Below are 15,960 nucleotides of genomic sequence, written 5' to 3'. Positions count from 1 at the left end.
AAAAACACTGGCCTGAAATTGATTATGACATAATCTCCAGGAAAAATAACAACATAGCGCTTCTGTCTGAACTTTACGTGTGGATCTGCTGTGACTAGATAATTAAACACAGGAGGGATAACTTGCTGGCATATGATTTAAAAAAATCAAACTCCATAATTTATTGCGTCATAATCATAATATTAACATGAAACATTTTGGCCAGAAGACTTGTAACAAAATCGCTCCGTCTTTAATAGTCCCCCAGGTGTCACAATGTAGTCAAAACAGAATTAATAATAATGGGAATTTAGCCTAAGTTAGAAAAATTGATGTCATAGATTGACTCTTTGCAGAGTCACCAAACAAATGTTTGCTGTTGGAGCAGCTACTAATAGCAAGACCCAAAAAGAACTTTGGATTTCATTTTGTTTAAAAGTTCATTTTTATCACTGGTTTAAGGTATTCACTGGGTTAGGCATATTGCACAAGAGGGTCCTGTAAACCAAAGGCTTATAGACTTTATTTTTGGTCTGAAACATCAATGAATCATTAAACTAACCAATGTTCAGCTGGTTTTCCCATTATTAAGAAAAACACACTTTGTGAAATGTGAGTTATATAAGTGTAATTGATAAGCAATTCTTTGTAACCATGCTATTCTGGAGTAAGGTCGCTTCTCCAGTGAAGTCTCACAAATAACTACCCAAGTGTTGGAAAACAACAGATGCATTGAGATCAATCAAAAAGCCAGGCTCTTCCTAAGATCTATGTCACCACAATAACATGAACACAAATAACATGAGACATATTTTGTCATATTGGTTGAAAATATTTAAGCATGCACTCATATGAGCCCAAAACCTCTGCTCAGGCACGCACTTCAACACTGGAGCTAACTCCAACAACCATCTGTGCAATTGGGTTTTCGTGTGGTCAGACCTGCTGGGTGGCCTGCCGTCAAACACTTGAGGTACTGAATCAGCAACAATCATCACCCAGTCCAATGATCATCAGCCTGAACATGTGCCATCTCTTCACCGCTGACTACTTTCAAGCTTAATCACCCAGTAGAACCAATAAAACTAGTGTGGGCCCAGTCAGCTGGCCAGCCAGGTCTGGCTTTACTTGATGTGAAAATCAGTTTGTAACTGCCACTGACATTTCACTGTGGTCTATGTCTAAACTCGTAATGTATCATTAAACTAAACTTTATCGATAGATAAAACACATTATCTACCATCATCTACACTCACATTCACACCTAAGGGCAATTAAGAGTCACCAATTAGAATAACCCCAAAATGCATGTGTATTTATACACAGAAAGGCCTCATGGTTTGAAAGGGATTTGAACCTGTAACCTTCTTACTGTGAGGCTAACAACCACTCCGCCCATAATTTTCACTTCTTGCTGGTGCTATCTAGTCATGCAGACTATTAAAATTGCCTTTGCTAACATTGTGATATCTAACCAGAGATTGAGATTTTTATTGCCACCCAGTGCACAATCCCGGTTTAAGATTTCTGAACTGCATCCCACATCTTTTATTCATACAATTATAAGCACATCAGAATCTTAAAAATAGGGACATCACCTTTCTGTGTCAGAGCTAGGAAACTATCCATAAAATAGTGCCAGTAGTGGATAATACAAATAAAACAAAAAAAAACTTATACAGGTCAGTGGGAACATTTGTTTTTGTGTAATGAACTGAGCCAGTGTTATCCATATATTTCCTAAACAAACCTATGAAACTCTGTAGTTTGCAACCCTGCAGACATAGAGATTGATAAGTGTGTTCATGCAGACTGTTTCTGACATTTTCCTTTGCAGCAGATGCACAGATGTGAATACACAAACACATACATGTGGTATCTGAAACACTTGAGAGTGGAAAAAAAACTTCACATAGCTCAATATTCAGACATTTTCAGTATTTCCAACAATATGAGCAGTAACGCATAAACAAGTAAAACTGACAGATGTACTGGTTTGGGGCTATCATAGTCACAGCCAGAGCAAGCGGTGCACAGCCAGGTCTGAGAGTTGGATAGAGAGCACTGCAATGACTCACAGCAGAACAAAGGAAAATGCATTTTTCATTCTAGCTTTCTGCTGTTTTTCAAAGAGAGGAAGCAGCAAGGTTGATGTTGGCCCCCTCTGGAGCCAAAAGACTTCCATTATGTGTAACACTGATGCTGAGCCACATGCAGAACTTCTTCATTCAGCCCGACCCAGACTGTTGACAGAAAATGGAGTCAGACATTTCCAATATTGTGTGTTTGTTTTGTGACAGAGCCAAAGCCTCCTGTGAATGGAGAGCTCAACAAACATCCATTATGTGAGAGAAGACACCCTCACAGATGACAGTTGGTTGCAGGCTTGTCATTATCGTGGGTCAGACGAGCCCTTGGAGACACACAGTGGTGGCTGATTTCGATCAAAACAACTGCAGTTATATATAAAATCACCTACTGTCAGTAGCTCCACTGCAATTTCAGAGCTGCAATGTTTATATGTAAAATCCTTTTCAGACATATTGAGTCAATAGCTGTTTCCCTGACATCTGCAGTGCAGTCTTAACTACATTTGTCTACTAAGTGCCTAGTACACAGATAATATGTAAGAATATTATATCTCCAAAACTAATAGTAAATGGAGCCTTGCAGTGATTCAAGCAGGAAAAGAAGCGTTTTAATGTTCCAAAATATTGCCGAATCAGATACAGCTCTAACAAGGTAATGGGAGCCAATTTAGAAAAATGATGCATGGACCCACATTGTTCCAGATATAAACTTCTTTGATGCATGCCAGTAAAGAGGCAATATAAGGAAATAACTATTCATTCACATCTGAGTAAATTATGCACAAGAGACAGGAGTGAGTGAGTGAGTGAGTGTGTGTGTGTGTGTGTATGTATAGCATGTTTTTAATACATTGTGGGGACTGAAACCTGCTTACACAGTGATGGGGGACTTGGCTTCCTTGTGGGGACAAACCCCAGGTCCCCACCATGTAAATCACTGAATTTTAATGAGACAACTTGGTTTAAACTTAGGGTGAGACTAGGGTTAGGGTTAGGCAGGTAGTGATTATGGTTAAGTTTAGGGTAAGTCTCCAGGAAATTAATGTGAGTCAAAGTAATGTCCCCACCAGAAATGCAAACAAGTTTGTTTGTAAATGCATTGTTATCGTCGCTCTCTGTGGGGCACGTACTTCCTTCATTGGTACCCAGTATCAGCAGGACACACAACATATGCCTGACAGAAATCTACAGTGTGGACAGTTTGTTGGGATACTGTGTTAAAAAAAAAACTGTACTTCTGCCATTTGGCAGCCAAGCTTACAAAAAAAAAAAAGCTAAAAAAACAAAACTTTGAAATATGACACTGCAATGTTTTCCATGTAAAATACTTTTTCCTAGGCATAATTGTTTCCATTTGGTATGTTCAGTCATGATTTTTCATCAAATCCCAGTTAAAGAATTTCTAATGCTTCCATAGTACGAATGTCTCTGACTGGTAAGACATGCTAAGACGATCTGAAACATTATCAGTAACATTAAGTGAAAACTTAAACAAAACAGCCCTGAGTGCAGTCTGTTCGACCGACCTGCAGCTGACCCAGGCCTCCTACTAATGCTCTGAGCAGAAATCCTCATGGCATGCGTTATACTGGCCCATGCCAGAATGCAGTGATTTGTGCGTTGTCTGGGATGCATTCCTGCCTGCCTGTCATTGGTCAATCCAGGATTGATTTTCTGTCTTTCAGACCAGTCACAGACCATTCCTTCAAACTTTGCAGGTCTGGAATAAGATCAACAGCAGGTCAGTCCAGCAGTGTTCTGTGGTGTTTTAGTTGTTGTTATCTCTTCTTTACTGTTAACTTTTTCTACTATCTTGTAATCTTTTAAAATTTCCCTCCTCTCCTGCTCCAAATCACTCTGCTCTTTATTGAAAACATGAGCAAGTAATCTTTCGTTAGGACAACAGAACTCACACTGCATGCGTGTATGCCCTGGAGGGGGGTTGTAAGTAACAGGCAGGCATTCTGAAAACATTCTTTTCTGGTAATAAAGTCCCTGTAAATTAAAACCACTTGCTGTTTTGCTCCCAAAAATAAGTCGGGCAAGGAATGCCACTTCTCAGCTGAAACTGGTGACCAATGTTTCCCTCTTGGATATAAAAGCATATTAATAAAAGCAGAAACAATCACAAGCAGCTGGAAAATTTAGAGGTGAGTAACAACTTTTTCTGAAAAATTCACTTCACACGAACAGCACTCTCTCTTTTTTCATCCTCCTCTTTGCTCGACACACTGCTGACACAGCACAGCCCAGTCATGGACCCTGCAGGCCCACAGTCCCTACTCCCTCGACTATATTGGCTTGTACTGAATAAACTTCCAGTATGGATACAGGAAGCAGCTCAGCAACTTCTCAGGTTTAGACATACACTCAGTGGGATAACAGACCTCTTGTGGTAACCAGATGTCACAATGAGTCAAGGACCTAATTCCTCAGAATGAACACACCAATAGCAAGAAAACAAACTTCCCTGCCAGTACACAAGCAAAGGTAGTAGTAAAATGAGAATGAATAGTTTGACATTTTGTAAAATATGCTTGATATTTGTATGAGAAGAGAAAATCAATACCACTCTCTCTCCTAAGAGAGGGAGGAAAAAAGCAGATGTAAGCAGCTAATCTGACTCTGTTCAAAGTTCAAGAATCAATCTACCAACACCATTAACTGATGCATCTTGTCTTGTTTGTTTATTTCAGATACAAACAGAAATGTAAAAATCATTTCATTTGTGCTTTTAGAAGATGGAGGTGCTGCTGACAATGTGGCCAAGAAATAGTTACTCTCTGCTTCCAGCCGTCATGCTAAGTCATTCTAATCACCTCTGGGCTCTAAGACTTTATTTAATGCACAGACATGAGCTTGGTATCTGCCTGACTCTCATAAGAAAATGAATAAGCATATTTCACAAAATATAACTATACTGCTTTAAAAGAAAAACTTGATGAAAAGACTGGAAAAACAAAAATGCAAACGTTTTCATACAGGACACAGAGAATCCCTGAATAATTGACTAAGACAATAATGTGCTAATTATGCTATGCTATGGTATTTACAGTCACCCGGCTGAACTCTTATGTAAGATTTTGGAAGAATGTGAGAGACAGTGTGCTTCACAACCATTAAAAAAACACTAACTGAAGAATTATTATTAGGAAAATTGTGTTCATTCCTCCAGTTGATTGCCAGAGACATGGAAAATCTATCTAGTGAGAACCCATTAAAGGAATAGTCCACTGAAAATACGTCCTTTCAGTATCAGATCCTTTCTTATGGTAGTTTGAGTACAGGGGTTATAACGATGCCAGTGGCAACCCAGAGCTTTGGAAGAACACCTATGAAAATGTAACCCAGTCCTGCAGCATAAACCACATTCTCAGTTTGTTCTGTGAATTCTCTATTAAAACGTGATTAGTAAAAAAGCTACTTCTGACTGAGCTTGGCAATACTATAACACAAATGAGTGTATTTTTATATATTATGGGGAAACTAAGAGCTTAGTGAACATGCAGCTCAATGGTGGAAAAGTGGATTATGTTGCAAGAGGAGTCTGAGAACCTTCTATAGAAAGTTTTAGGTTTAAACAAAGAAAATCCAAACTCACCTCTTCTTGTACAAGGAGCTGGACCAACACACACACATTGAGGTGTTGGGCAGTGAGATGTGTACATGTATAAACTGACTGTGATGACACACAATGGGGATTCTGGATTCACACTTCCCGACATATGGCTGCTGAGTGCGTAAATGACAAGCATACTCTAAAACACCTCTTAAACGCAGTGTGACCGCTGTGACCATTTCAACCCAAAGTGTTGAAACTTGATCTCTTTCCTGACAGAGGAAAAATACTATGAGGCACCAAGTCATCACACTAAAGTTATGGTTCTACACAGATATGCTATCACTGAGTGAATGTCATGGTCTGTGTGAACAACTAGTGATACTAAAACTTATCCTGAGGATGAAATGCAACCACCCAGTGAAAGCTTGGACTAGTTTGAGAAAGGAGGTTTAGCATATTTCGCTAAAATCTCTGTTGGTGGAAATGATCGCGACAATTCAGGAATGTGTCAGTGCAACATTTCTGAATGTGCTACACACAGCCGGGGAGTTACCAACATCTGGCCAGTGGGTATTACCTGATGTGAGGGTGAGATTATGAACCTGACTGGAAATTCTGGCTGCTGTGGGTCTTACGTTTTCTTAGAATCCAATCCATTCAGGAAATTATAAGAAAAGGAAATGAGCAGACCCATTTTGAGGTTAAATATTTTGATTTCAGACCAAATTATCTTATGTAGTTCTGGGCCAGGTGAAACAAAAGTAGACTGAGACATTGATAAGGTTACAGAGTGAGTTGACTGGTCAGGAACACCCAGGATGCTGTGGTTTCCTTTTCACTGTACTGCACTGCTGTTATAACAGAGAAATAAAAATAAAAGCAGGTTCCAAAAATAAGTCTGTTTCTGGGAAACAAGGTGTGGGCTCTTTAAAAACCTTGGGGATTGTGGTTGGAGGGTCACCGCCAAACATAATACTACATGTAAAGACAATTTTCTTTATACAATACCATGAATAATTGATGTCACCGAGTTGTCATAAGGCATATGAACCAGCAAAGGTGGTCCACAGCTGGACGTCAAGAAATCACTTGATACTCACCAAACCTCTTATAACCAAAGGACTGCACCTCCTCCTCATCAGCAAAGTCGTCTAGAGGGAGAACACAGAAAGAAAAGGAATGAATTGACTGAATTAAAGATAATAATATTAACACAAAGACAAATATAACAACACAAACGGACACTACAGTACTTCATGTTGTTACATAATAGCTAGGCATCGAGATAATTCAAATTCTCAAACCAAAAAAGAAGTTAAGCTTTTTTAAACAAACATTTTCTACAGCTCTTTCAGTCTTTGCTATGTTTTCTGTTGTTGAAGACCATGAAGTGCATTTGAAAGCTCCAGTGAAAAGCCGATAAAGTGACCCTTTCTTCAAACTGCTGTTTCTAAGGCGAACAATGCACTTTCACAACCAGTTTCAATCCTATTAGTCTCATTCAGTGGTTGTATTGTTTAAAACACACGTATGTATCTTTCAAACCGTATATGTGTGTTTAGAAAGCACCTGTTTAATCCCAGCTGTGCAGGCCACTGAAGCCATCCTTTGTGAAGTGCCATTAAACCAAAAAATATGCACTGCTCAGCTCTTTTAAGTCAACTCTCTTTTTCTTTCACTTGGGTGGATTTTTCCCACCATGTGACAGGCCCTGAGTGTCGTCTCCTTTCGGCAGCTCTTTCACCTCTGGGAAGGGTTTTTTTATTTTTTGGTGCCATCATCTATGTTCATCGAAAATGAGGAAACACTACATGTCCCAAAGTTCTCCAGACAGCAACCACTATCTCTTCATCTCTAACACCAAAAGCAGGGAGACGGAGCAATGTGAGGCCAGTGGCTGTCCACTGTATATGTGTATGGAGTGGCTTCTCATGGCAAAAAGAGGAGAATGAGGAAAGCTGACGGGACACTGTCTTTTTAGAGGTGTCTCAAATGTCTCTTTTTCAAATTGAAGTCAAACTGTCTGAAGTTACTGTTTCTAGGGCTTAAACTGTCAGATAACTAAGCACAGAGCAACGTGAGTTAAGAACTGACAAGGACACTACAAACAGTTAAAAAAAAAAAGTAGAATAAAAAAGTAAAACCAAAGTAAAACCACATCTTACTTGAGGAATTTGCTTTTTTCCAATGCCCCCATTGCCCTATTTCCTGTTTGTGTTTTCAAGCAACATGACTGTGTCCCATTACAACGGTAATGTTACCGTAAGTATGTTTGGCTTTTCAAGAGCCTTTCGGGGAAATGGAGTTCATGACATTTAAGGGGATGGGCTGAGAAAACTGAATGGATTTGGGATCCAGATACAGTATGTGAGTCAAAACTGTTTGGGTTTTGGGATGAGCATTACTGTATTGTATTACTGCATGGGATATTTCAGATTATTATATTTAGTAACTAGACATTTCAAAGCTTTTACTTTGCAGTATAATTCAGATAAGCTTTAAGCTCCTTAAAGTTTTCAACAGGTTAGATGTGTAGCAGCCATATAACAAACAGCAAGGTCACAGGCATCATAGGAATAAAGTGCATGCAGGTGAATGAAGTCAGTGTCAGGCTTTTAGCTGCGTCTCATACCTTCATTAGTGGATGAACAAATTCAACCTAATTGATTGAAGCCTCAAGTTCCAGAAACAATAACTAAGTGAAACTGTTTTTTTTTTTTCAGACTCAAGATTGAATCTTCTAGCTGAAGAGCTTTTTGCATTTTGCTTGTGTCTTACCACAGGACAAAGAGATGATGGCTTGTGCTGCCTCTCTTGCTCTGGAAAAGCACTGCACACCCTCCTGCACCAGCCCACCTGCATGTATATAACCGAGTTGTCCACAGTGCTGCACGTTTCTTACAAAACAAAGAAGATCAGAATCTTTTAGGTCGCGTTGCCCCTCACTGTGATCACAGCTTTACAGCTGAGAGCTGTTTCATTAACACAAGCACAGTCCAGAGATTTGTAGTGTTTTGAAATGCACCACGAGGTGGCAGGAGTCATGTAGTGTTTTCAGAGTCCAGCTTGCTGACCCTTTGTGTGTATGAGGGAGAATGACGCGCACTGTGTTAATTTAATTCCACAACCGCAGTTCACCGCGTTCGAATCACATCTGGGCAGCGGTGCAAGCGGAAAATATAAACTCTATTATAAATGACGACCACCATTAGTCCTGCGCCATTTGGTCTGAAACGCAGCAAGTCATTGGATTAAGGGTCCGGGTGAGTGGGGAGTTCTACCACAATAAATCTGCTCATGTACCACAGTTAAGTCTGACTCGGTGTTTCCTTCAAGCCAATACAAACTTTTAATCCAACAAGAAGAGAGCGGCTTCAACGCACGAATAACTTCAGACTTGTTTTTGCTGACACAACAGAGCGAGTGACTAACACGGTGTGTTGTGAATGGCTCTCTCACTGTGGGTTGATGTTGGATGTGCAGCAGCGGCCAGATGCACAACAACCTCAAACACAGTCCCTTAATTGAAAGCAGATGTGAGACGGGAGATGGAGCCCACGCATTCCCCACTCAGGCCGAGAAAAGGAGCGCAGAAAAGTCCCAAAGTAGAAGACACGTGGAGAAAATAGAGCAAAATGTCATCGGTGGTACTGTGGATATGTCCTACTTCTATGACTGTTAATGAGCCTACCTTTCATTGTGGCTTCCAGGACTCTACCGCCGTTGTTTGAAGTTACATCCACAGCATCGCAATTCGCAAAAGTTTCCCTCGGATCTGCGAGTATCCCAGAAGCCTCTGTTCTTGAGTAATAACATGCAGAAACTCAGAGCTCCATCCGTAGGTCTTGCGGCTGGGAACGGTCTCCCTAACCTCTGCAGGTAACGTCAGTGCTGCACCAGATGCTGCAGGAATGAACTTTGCGTAAAGTTGGGAAAGTAGGAGTAACAGGAGCAGGGAAGGAAAACCTATTTATCTGGGAGTTTGAGAAGATGCTGAGGTGTGGGTGTATCCCGATCCTGCTCGGCTCTGTGGTGTGGGCAGCAGCTTTAACCAGAGGTGCTCAAAAAGTGAAGCAATCCAAACGTGAGAGACGGTCGCGCCAGTAGAGCTTCACGGAGAAACCACGTGTTCAAACATCTGTGCGCAGCGTCTGCGCCCTCATTTTCATAACGCTGAATGAGCAGCAGGAACACTAGTGTCGCATAACTCTGGAAAGTAACGCACTGTGTAGTAAATCCTGATTAACAACAGCTTTGCGGATGCTGTGTGCTGCCTGGAGCTAAGGCCATACCAGAACTGACATAACAAGATGCAATATGCAAACCATGAAGTTTACTATAAGGCAAAATATCCCTGAAACTCAGTACAATTGGATTTTCCATTTCTCAGCAGCTAATAATTGTATTTATGTAGAGTAAATCTCTGCTACATTGAGACAATAACACATCACTGACAATAATCCTGTTCTCTCACAGCTGTCAGACCAGCATTTAATCATTTTCCATCCATTTTACCTTTGCCTTAGTGTATCTCCTGCACCTGTTTGACTGCTCAGTCCAGGACTCCCCACTTTGATCATCTGGACCAAGCCTAACAGTAGGCCACATGGTGAGCCAGTTACATGGAGCTGCTGCAACACCCTGAAGACATCCATGAAGTTAACAAGCAAACCTCAGACTGAATGAAGACGTCATTTTGACTCAATTTCAGCCACTGTAGAGTTTTACATTACTGCTTTGTGTTTACCCTTTATTCCTCTGCATCTGTGCTCATGTAGCCGCAGAACATTTTATTGTCAACTGTTTTAGGTTTAGGTGGATGGTGGGAGAACATGGGGAGTGTGTGTCTCTGCGGTGTTATAGGAACCAGGTGCTGAAGGTGTGGGATGCAGACTGGGCTGAAGTGCTGCTGTTTTTGATTATTATCCTGTGAGGACCCTATTTTCTGGGTCACAGCATGTAAAGAGGCCACATTTTTTAGGGAAATTGGGCACCAGTGAGGAGATGAGGACCCTTTCACCCTGAATACCTCAGATTCCATCACAATGGACATACTGAACAGCATCCTACTGACAGGACTGTTTCCCAAAAACACCCATCTGCTTATAAATTTAAGAATAACTGCTGATAATTTATAAATGACAGGAACGTGTTGCTTGATTCTATAAACGTGAATCATTACATAATTCAGTTAAAAGGGTGCTACTGAATAAAACAGAATCCACGATCAGTCAAATACAAATCTACAACAATCTAATTTAAAGTACACCTCACTGTGACGCTGACGGGGGGGGGGGATTAAGGATTTCCCAGTGAAGGACATATTAGGAACTTAAAAACATTTTGAGTCATTTTTAATTTGTTGGTGAAGTATTGTTAGCAGAAATGGTCTTACTACAAGAAAACACATATTATTTAAGGAACACAATACAACATAAACTCAGGTTCTCTTTTCTTTCATCTGACATACAATTATACTAAATACCGTGTGTCTGATTTACCTGTGGCCAAAAACATTTTTGGCTTTTAAACTAGTCTTATGTGACACCCCTGTTTTTAAATGAATAGATGGTGCCATTCAACATGATGTCCAAGCAGCCTCCTATGGAAAACAAACCTCTCTGGCAGCATGTTGACTGCTGGATTACTGTGCATCAGCATCAGGTCTGTAAGACAGTAATAGGATAAATCTCAAGTGGAAAGAGCACAAATAGACCTGAGCACGTCAGGATAACCTGAGGACTACTGTCCACACAGAGCACTTTGCTTAGACCTGCCAGTGGAGAAGCACCTTCCGTCTCCTGCTGGTAAGTTTCCTTATTATGAAGGAGAATATTTTTTATCTGTCATAAACTTGTTTTCCACATTTAGTATAATCTTTCCTTATCTTATGATGTAGACTTAGTGACATTCAGTTGGTTAGGAATAAACTATACAATAATGAGCATTAATAAACATTTTCTTATGTGCTGCACACTGCACTTTGTGTTTACTTACAGCTTTAAAATTATACATTTTATTTGACTTAGATTCAAATTCACAAGAAGATATTAGTTTTGGCATCATGTGCCTCTGTTTTCAATTTGTAAATGTGTTATCCATTTGAATGGGTTAGGCTGTACTTTTACACAGTAAGTTTCATCTTCAAAAAAAATGAAACAAAAAAATCAGTGAGATATGCTGTGAGTAGGATGTAATAGAGTCTCAGCAAATTAAATCTATAATGAAATAAGTCAAGTCAGTACATCCCAGTTTACTGTAAATCCCTGCTGGATGCCAACTTGTGTAACTGTGTAGCTAAACATACATAGTGTATGTTTTTGATTTGTTACATAGAGAATTAATAGATAGACAGTTTTTTTATATTGGGGATACTGTATGTACGAAACATTCATCATCTGACCAAATATGAGAGGTATATGATTGTATTATTCCAGTTCCAGTCAGGTGTGTAGCACCACCAAGTGGCAGACCTACTTATAACCACAGCTATTGAAAACATTTATTCAACTCAAATCCTATTAGCTTTCTGGGTCAGATTAAATAACACTTGTTTCAGTTTCTTAACTTGATCTTGCATTTATGGATCTGTTTGTCAACACATGAAAACTGAGCTGAGCTGTTGCCTGTATACAGGAAGTACTTATTTATCTTGAGTGTGCAAATGTAAGACTGCACCAGTCAGTTTCACACAGACCTATCTTATCCCTCAGACCGTTTTTACCCCATCACACATTGTGACTGAGTTTAAGGATGAGACTCCTGCTTGGTTTGGCTGTTCTGGTGGTGGCACTGGGTGTCATCAAGTCTGCTCCCGAGGGCCCACTGAAAGGAACCTCAGAGGCCAACTTAAAACGTGAGTCAGCTGCAAGAATTGATGAATATAAACACATAATAAACATTAGACACAATAGTTCCCACTTGGGTGTGTCTCTAGTGTATAACATACAATTTTATACAGCCATGTTTATTGTGTCAGGTTTAGATGTTGATGCCATATAAACCACTTTGAAGTAATTTATGATATTACTGAGTGAAGACTTTTTGCTCCTTTGGTTGCTTTAACTGAAAAATTTGTCCATAAAAATGTCTCACCTGTGTTTTCTTCCTTTTGTGTCTCTTAGAGTTGTCCATGGATGGTGAGAAACTTGTGGATGAGGAGGTGAAGCGAGCTTTGTATGGGGTGAAACAGATGAAGGAGGTGATGTGGAGGAATGGGCAGAAGCATGAACACCTCATGAAGTCCCTCCGACACAGCAGTGAAAAGAAGACGGTGAGAACAATTCTTCTAATGTTCGCTTACCCTGGAGGTCACCAGTCTGATGCAACAAAATAATGAAAATAATGTTAACCTCTCCGCCACCAGGGGGCAGCCCAACTGGCTAAGGAGGTGAGTGAGAAACTGGAAGAGGCAGAGGAGCAGTGCAAAGACTCCCTGCAGACTGAGTGGGAGGAGTGCAGACCCTGTCTGGAGGATGCGTGTAAAATGTTCTACACCTCCACCTGCCGCAGGGGATTTGCAACTTTTCATGCCAAAGTACGAAAACAGTAACTCCGATTTCTGTTTTTCTTTCTCTAACCTTCAACGTCTTGTGATAATGCTGCAGAAAAATGTAAATCCTTACCCTATTTTTGAACTCAGATCCCATGTCTTAGACATTGTCATCTTCTCCCAGTTGACGGAAGTGTAGTCCCATCCTACGTTAACATAGAGTATACATGTATGACTGAATATCAATAAATGTAATTATTTACAGTAAATATTACAGGAATCATAAACCAGACATTTACTTCCATTTTGCAGGTGGAGAGCTTCTTCCGCAGAGTGTCTAGGCGCTTTGGGCCTCGTGAACCTGGCATGGACCCAGGGGATATCCTGGTAAACCAGGGTCCTGAAAACACAGACGCAGAGGTTGTCCGTATTGAGGATTCTTTCAACCGCTTGATCAGCAAGGTGGGCATGCTGGTGAACCGCAGTGTTGCCATTGTGTCTAGGATGAGCAGCAGGCTTGACAAAGTCCTCCAGAGATCCTTCCTGAACACCAGCGATGTCCTGATGGAAGAAACCACCTCTGATCCCTATTACCCAGCTCGGGATTCTGGCTTCCTGAAGGGTGTGGGCCTGGAGGATGTGCTGGACTCCTTCTTTGACTTTGGCAGAAGTGTGGTGGAGGAATTTGGAGCTGTGGTGACCCAGGTCTTTGATGACCTCAATGACGCAGTAGAAGAAGCGAAGAAGAAAGGTTAGAGGGGACCTCAGCAGGTTACTGGTGCTTCTTAGGTTCAAATATATCTGACAAATGCTAAAATTATTGATTTCTATTTTTGGCGTAGAAAGGGAAAGTTTCCCCCGTTTCCTACAGAACAGGAAGTTGTGCAGAGACCTTCGTAAACAGATCTCCGAGTGCTGGCAACTGCAAAACCAATGTGAGGCCTGTCAGGGAGCCCTGCTCTCAGGTGAAGTGCCACCACCCTCAGTCTAGGGAGCACGTCAGCAGATGTCTTCGCACAGTTCATCTGATCAATCTTCTTTCTGTTTGCAGAGTGTCCCAGTGTTCGTGAGCTGCACATGGAACTGGATGAGGTTTCCCAGCTGCTGGACGTGTCCAAAGAGCAGTACGATGAGATCCTGTCTATAGTCCAACGCCACGCTGATGAAACAGTCAGCTGGCTCAGTAACATGGCTGCTGAATTCAGTTGGGTGGCTCAGGCTGTGAATGACAGCAGCACTCCTGAAAACATCTTCCACATCACGATGGTGAGCAGGAGGAGTATTAGTGGTTAAAGCAAAATGACACTGGACACTAGACATATCAGAGTAATATTGGTTAAGCAAAAATAAGAATATTTGAAAGTGCTTAACATAAACAACTTTTAAATACTGTTCACACACTCATCTAAGTCATAACTACTTCAAACTGAGAACTTCACAAACAGTATGAAACACCCAAAACAAACCTTTGCTCATATTAACAAGGTGATTGAGAAAAATTAAACAAATCGATTTTCAGAGTTTTAATGGACTCTTTATTAGGGTGAGACCATCCTAGGGAGGATCTTACCCTTTTGGTCACTGCTCAAAAGTCATGACCACAGGTGAACAATGGAACATAGATTGACTGGTAAATAAGACTTTGCCTTCTGACCAAGCTTCCTCTTCACCACAAAAGTCCAATACAACATATGCGCTATTGCTGTAACAGCACCAGTCAACCTCATCCTGCTTCTCTCCCGCCCGCTCGTGAACGAGATGCATTATCTCCTTCACTTGAGGCAGTAACTCATCCTAACCTGGAATGAGCAATCCACTAAAGGCTCAGACTTGGTTCTGACTCTCATCCCAGCCACTTCACACTCGCCTCGTTTAGTGCAAGCTGAAGGTCAAGATCTGAGGTGGTTCATGATATTGGTGGAAGTACCCCAAACTCCCACAATCACCTGGGCAAGACTGGTCACAGCTGTTAGCCTATAACAACCTTGCACATAAAGATGATGATTCTTGGAACAGGTTGTAATGCATACTATAGATATTTAAGACTAATTCAAATCATTAAAAATACCCAAATGTAGGCCAACCAACATCCAATAGTGACAATACTTCTTGCACTCTCCAGGTGGTGCCAAAGAGCCATGACAAAGAGAACCTGTCTGTAACCAACACCCAGGTGGAGGTAAACATCCTGAACTCTTCCCCCCTTATCATCTCTGTTCCTGGGGAGCTGGATCTGAAGGACCCAGCCTTTATCCAGTATGTGGTCCAGGAGGCTCTGGACAAGTACAAGGAGATGGTCAGGTAAGAACTTTAATGACCTGCACAGTGCTATGTGTTAGTGCCAGGGACAGGTGCCACCAATCAGCTGCCTTCTCCTTCTATTGCAGATTTATTTATTTAGAAAAAGGCTGAAAAAGAAAAGATAAATGCACAGTGTAGTTACTTTTCTTAACTTTGATTACAATGTCTTTAAAATCAATTACATAACTTAAATCACTGACAGATACATCTTTTTCTTTACAGGTATGAGGACGAGTAAAATAGTGGTTGCTTTTCTTTTACCAGCACTTTGTTTGTGGGCAGAACTTTGTTATTTTCCTGTGTAGCAGGTATAATGTTACTGAAATCTAAATACACTGACGTTTGGTTTATTTCAGTTATTGCTATTTACTCAGCGCAACAAAAGAAAATGTACTTCTTACCTGTTGTTCAACGATATAAGTAAATAAAAGAAACAACATGACAACAAAAAAGTTGAGAACAAGTGAAATGCTAAGATTCTACAATACAGGTCTTGAATGATCCATAAATGTCTAAATAGGCTTTTCTATAGTTCA

The 15,960-nt window shown here is 40.7% G+C and overlaps 2 protein-coding genes across 2 annotated transcripts in view; one reads left to right on the top strand and one right to left on the bottom strand.

Annotated features, from left to right (window-relative positions):
- Positions 1 to 9,455, bottom strand: part of stam (signal transducing adaptor molecule (SH3 domain and ITAM motif) 1) — a 34,956-nt gene extending 25,501 nt beyond the window's left edge. The window contains exons 1-2 of the mRNA XM_026314226.2: positions 9,323 to 9,455; positions 6,732 to 6,782 (exon numbers count right to left, since the gene is read on the bottom strand). Of these exons, the coding sequence (XP_026170011.2) occupies positions 6,732 to 6,782; positions 9,323 to 9,329 (58 nt within the window). The 5' untranslated portion in view covers positions 9,330 to 9,455. The remainder of the gene's footprint in view (positions 1 to 6,731; positions 6,783 to 9,322) is intronic.
- Positions 9,384 to 15,864, top strand: clul1 (clusterin-like 1 (retinal)). Its single transcript, XM_026312743.2, has 11 exons — positions 9,384 to 9,510; positions 10,158 to 10,240; positions 11,200 to 11,438; positions 12,345 to 12,487; positions 12,756 to 12,904; positions 12,998 to 13,168; positions 13,436 to 13,874; positions 13,966 to 14,088; positions 14,175 to 14,389; positions 15,246 to 15,424; positions 15,647 to 15,864. The coding sequence occupies exons 4-11, from the start codon at positions 12,385 to 12,387 to the stop codon at positions 15,660 to 15,662; spliced, it is 1,395 nt and encodes a 464-aa protein (XP_026168528.1). The 5' UTR covers positions 9,384 to 9,510; positions 10,158 to 10,240; positions 11,200 to 11,438; positions 12,345 to 12,384; the 3' UTR covers positions 15,663 to 15,864.
- Positions 15,865 to 15,960: the final 96 nt, after the last annotated feature.

This window comes from Mastacembelus armatus, chromosome 17 (genome assembly GCF_900324485.2).
Source record: "Mastacembelus armatus chromosome 17, fMasArm1.2, whole genome shotgun sequence".
Classification (NCBI taxonomy): domain Eukaryota; kingdom Metazoa; phylum Chordata; class Actinopteri; order Synbranchiformes; family Mastacembelidae; genus Mastacembelus; species Mastacembelus armatus.
The sequence above is the reverse complement of the archived record's forward strand: the minus strand, read 5'-3'. Positions and strand labels throughout refer to the sequence as shown.